At 40.2% G+C, this 5,613-nt stretch overlaps 1 protein-coding gene across 1 annotated transcript in view; it reads left to right on the top strand.

Moving 5' to 3' along the window:
* ATP10B (ATPase, class V, type 10B) overlaps positions 1-5,613 on the top strand; it is a 56,553-nt gene that overhangs the window by 11,492 nt on the left and 39,448 nt on the right. Inside the window, 1 exon segment of the mRNA XM_009318506.1 lies at positions 4,698-4,902. Within this exon segment, the coding sequence (XP_009316781.1) occupies positions 4,698-4,902 (205 nt within the window).

Here is a 5,613-nt window from a genome sequence, read left to right as displayed (position 1 = left end):
CAGATTTAATTCTATCAGGGCTTTAGCTTTCCTAACCTGATCCCTGTCTGCTCGGACAATTTCTCTGTATTCCTCCCAGGCTACCTGTCCTTGCTTCCACCCTCTGTAGGCTTCCTTTTTGTGTTGGAGTTTGTCCAGGAGCTCCTTGTTCATCCATGCAGGCCTCCTGGTGTTTTTGCCGGACTTCCTCTTTGTTGGGATGCATCGCTCCTGAGCTTGGAGGAGGTGATCCTTGAACATTACCCAGCTTTCTTGGGCCCCTCTTCCCTCCAGGGCTTTGTCCCATGGCACTCTACCAAGCAGATCCCTGAGGAGGCCAAAGTCTGCTCTCCTGAAGTCCAGGGTAGTGAGCTTGCTGTGCGCCCTCCTCTGTGCCCTAAGCATCTTGAACTCCACCATTTCGTGGTCACTGCAGCCCAGGCTGTCCTTGAGCTTCACATTCCTCACCAGCCCCTCCTTGTTGGTGAGAACAAGGTCCAGTGTAGCACCTCTCCTTGTTGGCTCCTCTACCTCTTGGAGAAGGAAGATATCATCGACGCATTCCAGGAACCTCCCGGATTGCATTAAAATGTTCAATTCAACATTCAAATGTTGAGAGAGAGTTTGGGGCTATGGGGAAAAGCTATAGCTGCTTGCTAATGAGGGCTTGTTACAGGACCAACCGCTGCTAAATGACATCATTCATAGAAGTTGCTGAGCTGATGTCCACGTCAAATAAAACCTTCCCAGCTACTGTAATAGTAACGTGGCAGAAGCTAGTGATGAACTGGCATGGACAATACAGTACCTTCTCGTGCTTAGATGATCTTTCTAGTTCAGGAATACTATCAGCCAAGTTGTGCTGTACTCTGACCTGTGGACAGGTTTCAGAATCAGCTCCTTTCCAGTCTAGTGCCTTCCTCGAGTCCTAAATCTGCTCCTTTGTTGTCAGTTTTTCAAAGTTTTATGGCAGTATCTCCTAACCAAGAGGTCACGGCCATAAAGTGGTCTTTGAAAACATTTTGTGAAGTTTTTCCATATAAAAGCTAGTATAATCTTTGATAGCATAAAAATGTGTGGGATTTCTATTTGCAAAAATAGACTGTAAAGGATAAGTAGCTGTGTGATTCTACCTGCTGTCTGTGTAGAACTGAGAATCTCAAAACATGAGCATTTTTTATAAAGTAGGTGATGCTTGAGGGGGACCATTTTCAAACATAACATTCTAGCGAATTTACATATGATAAAGTACAAACATTTGGTTTTGTCTATTCGTGACGCTGATATTTTTTTTTTTAAGTGTTATAAGTTAACGGCAATTTAGGGGATGAAAGGTAGAGCAAACAATGTCTTTACTTCAAACTGCAGAGGATCCTGAGATGGAGCTTGCAGTAATTCAAGGAAATAAGACTCACTGAACTAATTGGTTCATAAGATACTTCTGGGTAATAAGGATTTCTGAAGATCTTTCTCTAAGACAATCTAGGACTTCTAGACATGTTGTGGAGTGCAGATGAAAAATGGCTTTTATTTAATCTCCTCTAGGGAGCAGAACAATAATTTTTATTTGCTCCCATTCACCATCCATTTTGACTCAGTTTTTGTTTGAAATTTATCTTTATTGAATCCAAGAACGTGAAATGAAATTGTTGACACAAAGTCAATAATTTATTCATGTTCCCCCACAATCTCCAGCACAGCAGGATTTTTTTATGATCCTTTCTTCCCAGAAATGACTTCATAAAGTTTATTTAGTTCAGGCTTTCTGGTCAGATATGATGAGTCCATTAACAAATTCTGGCAGACTTCACTTTGACTGTTCAAGGCTAACTACCTGTTCTTGTCTACACTGTCCTCTAATGGGCATTATCACGTTGCCCATTATCCCAGGACAGCAAGGGAACACTTTTTAAGTGTGCTGTTGATAAATTGACTGGTAAAGGAGACAAGGTACTGAGAAACTTTTCTCTTAGATCATGTCTTTGACATGTCACAGCGCTGATGCCAGGTGCTAAAAGAAGCAGATTTCCAGTTTTCCACCTATTGAAAATCACTACATCTTGTTTATCTTATTGGATAAATGCATTTGCCCTTTTTATATGTTTCTTATCAGACCATCTTAGATTTATGAAGCTCCTCTGTTTATTTGGCAACTGGAGCTTGTGCTGTGAACTTTAATCACTGAACAGAAAATGGGCGATGTTCACAGTTACAGGAATTGCTAAAAGGAAACTGCTTCGTTTGAAAAATCTTGTTAGGAAACTGGGCCAGTGCTGCTGTGGGGTGCACCAGGTTCCTTGTGAAGTACTTTTCTTCCTTTCATCCATTGGTAATTCTCCACAAAGTTGTAGAACACCTTTGTATGGTAGGAAATTGTTAATCTTAGAGCTCCAGCTGAATAGTTCTTTCAGGAAAAGAAAATGCGTTTCTTTACCAAATTCACAGTTGGGAGAGAGGGACAGTTTGTTCACCTGAACACAGGTTTAGGATTCTAGCAATTCCTGAACGCTGGTCCCTGTGCTAAGTAAGACTTTTCCTCTGGTCTGAAAGAGGTCATTTGGCTATTCTGACTCACCATCTCCTCTGTAATTAGCGAATGGGCAGAACCTGAAGCTTTATGCGTAATGTATGTTTCATAGGGAATAATTAAAACAATATTACAAATCTGTGATTTCTGTGGATCATTTTTGCTAACCTGGTTTCTTTAGGCTGATGTGGAAGACAGCCAGCTGGGCGAGGCCCTTCTATAGCAGAAAAAATCAGAAGTGTGTTCTATAAACTTCAGAATTGTGTAAGAGTTGACGTACAGAGAGGTAAGATCGCCCTGCAGAAGTCATAGCAAACATTATATGCAAACTATACATGGCATCCAAATGTCTAGGATAGCAAGACAAGCCATCTGCTTGCTCTAAACTGCTTCTGTACTCTCATTTTTATTTTTTAAACAAATAAATTTAGAAGTTCTACCCGGAAAGTGTTTGACATGGGAAGGACTCAGAGTTATTTAGTTGATTTGCTATATTAACATTAGTATCTACTTTGTAGAGCAATAAATACGCAACATGCACCTGCTTAAATACTTTTCAAATAGAAATTGATCTGGAATTTTTTTTTAAATGCGCAGCAACATCATATTAACTTACAACAAACCTCTGTTCTTCAGTGGTGGGGTCTTTTATGTCTGTTGAGCAAAAGAGAAAAGGACATGCAGATAAGCAGAGTCAGACAAAAGAAGAAAGAAGAATGAAAAATTCAGGAATGAAAAATTAATGTAAGAAGGAAAAATCATTGCTACAATACCATTATTTAGTAAGCGCCTCACATCTAGCATTAAAGGGATTTAAATAGTTAGGTTGTGAGGGGTCTGGGGGGTTCTTTTTTTGAATAAAAAGTGGATACCACTGGGAAATGCACAGAATTTAACTGGATGCATAACCTTTGCAGGAAGCTGTTATTTCATGTTGGTTTAGAGATAAGGATATCAGCCAAGTGCAAGGGTTTGCCTGACAGCATCATGGCTGGCTCTCCTCTACAGAAGGCCAGGAAAGTAGGTTAGCAGGAAGCAGCCTTTGGCCTGACTCTGAAGCAATGCTTGGATGTGTGCTTTGAACTGTAGCAAAACACTTTATCTGCTGTATCACTGCTCCCCTTCTCATGATACAAACACTTAATTGAAAGACAGTATTCTTCAGGCAATAGATGAGGATGATTAAAAACTTAAGCGAATATGAGAGTCTGAGTCATTACAAAAAGCCTTTTGCTGTCTGCCTGGTGAAGTATCATGAGCATTTTCCCTCTTACAGAGCAAGACATAAGATGATTCAATTATTCATATTGAAAAAATAATTTCTTCTCAAAGAGTTAGAGGAACTGGGCCATTGTTGCCCGTGTAGTTTTCTCATTAACAAATTTTAAAGCTTATTGTGCAGTTTTCAGTTTGCTTAGATGATTAAGAGCAGTTGAAGGATCAATTATTGAAAAAGTAACATAAAAAAAAGTTTATTTCCTAAACCATTGATCACCAGTTTGTTGATGAAACAGTAATTTCTTTTCCTTGAACCCCAAGGCTTTTTTGTTGTTGTTGTTGTTTTAAATTTAGAAGCTCTTTGTTTCTTATCTTAACTTTTCCATTAAACTTGGGCTTTAGATGCATTTTTTTCTTAATATTAAGGGGTCATTTGTGTGCTGTTCTACCTCTTGAAGTTGTTCCTGTGGGCCAAGCTCAAGATTTGTAATTACCTTTTGAGAATTACAAACCGGAGAGACCTGAAACAAATGTAGCTGAGATAGCAGTTTGTTCTTTCAGGATCTGTATGTTCTTTTTGGAAAGTATCTGAGAAATAGTTACATAGTCAAAACAATGAATATTTTTTGGTGAAATGTCTAATTTTTTTTAATAAGATACTTTAAAACACCTCTGTTAGAACAACTTTCTGTCTTTTGCTGTGGAGATTATAGGGCTAATGCTAGAATGAAAAAGAACTTCTGTTGTAGTTTCTTTTTATTCCATATCAACATTTTATTTGAATGTGATACATGGTGAAGTGTTACTATGGAAGTGTCTAAATCATTAATTTTTAGCTGTTGTGCTGTGTCTTTTAAAAAAAATACAGCAATGTGCCACCACCCTCCTGTTTTATTTTTTTGAAGCCCCACTAACCAGGAGGCCTGCCTTCCTAATGCCACGAGTCACCCATGACATGTTTTTAATGTAACAGGGAAGAACGTGCTTATGTTGAGAAATGCTGGAAAGATGTCCGAGTGGGGGATTTTGTGCAGCTGCAGTGTAACGAGACCATCCCAGCCGATATCCTACTGCTGTACTCCTCTGATCAGAATGGGATCTGTCACTTGGAAACAGCCAACCTCGACGGGGAGACCAACCTTAAACAACGACAAGTCGTGATGGGGTTCTCCAGCCAGGTAAGTCTGCTGAAAATGCAGCCCATGCAGTGCAGGGTTGGTCTGGGCCCATTTGTACACCAGCTCCAGCCATGAAGTGCACCCGTTCCGATGGGCTGGTTGTGCTGATGCAGCTATGAAAGCGTTTTTCTGTTGGAGCTAACACCCTGTACAGAAAGCAGCAGTTTATCCCAAAAGATTTTTGTTATTCTGGCACAAGGATGGCTGTATAAAAAGGGAGATTATCTCAGACAGTAGTTTTTTGCAGCAAACTGCATCAGCAGATGCTTAAGCAGCACCACACGGTACCACCGTTCAGGACTGCAGCAAGTCTTTCCTCTGTATAAGCCCTCTGTGCCCCACAGGTGGTCACGGCACGCAGCACATTCCAAAGCAAAGCCACTACTACTGAGTGAATTATTTCTGCGTGGAAATTGGAAGACAGCTCATGGTCCCCCTTCCAAACTGGCCGCAGGCTTCCTTATGGATTTTGCTTCCCTATTGCAGCTGACGTATCATTGCTTGTTCGCTGGGCAGGTACACGTATGGCAGTTCAACTAGGAATTGTTCTAAGGCACGCTCAGTTGTAACAAAATAATGGAATCTTTTCTAGGAGTATAATAAGCAATTGAATAGGAACTCACAGTAAATTAAAATGCAAAAAGTTAAGTAAAACTGATATGTTTGACAGCAGTTTGATTGTTAGCAGCGGGTCAGTTTGAATGCTTAAAA

The sequence above is a fragment of the Pygoscelis adeliae genome, unplaced genomic scaffold (assembly GCF_000699105.1).
Source record: "Pygoscelis adeliae isolate BGI_AS28 unplaced genomic scaffold, ASM69910v1 Scaffold42, whole genome shotgun sequence".
NCBI lineage: Eukaryota > Metazoa > Chordata > Aves > Sphenisciformes > Spheniscidae > Pygoscelis > Pygoscelis adeliae.
The sequence above is the reverse complement of the archived record's forward strand: the minus strand, read 5'-3'. Positions and strand labels throughout refer to the sequence as shown.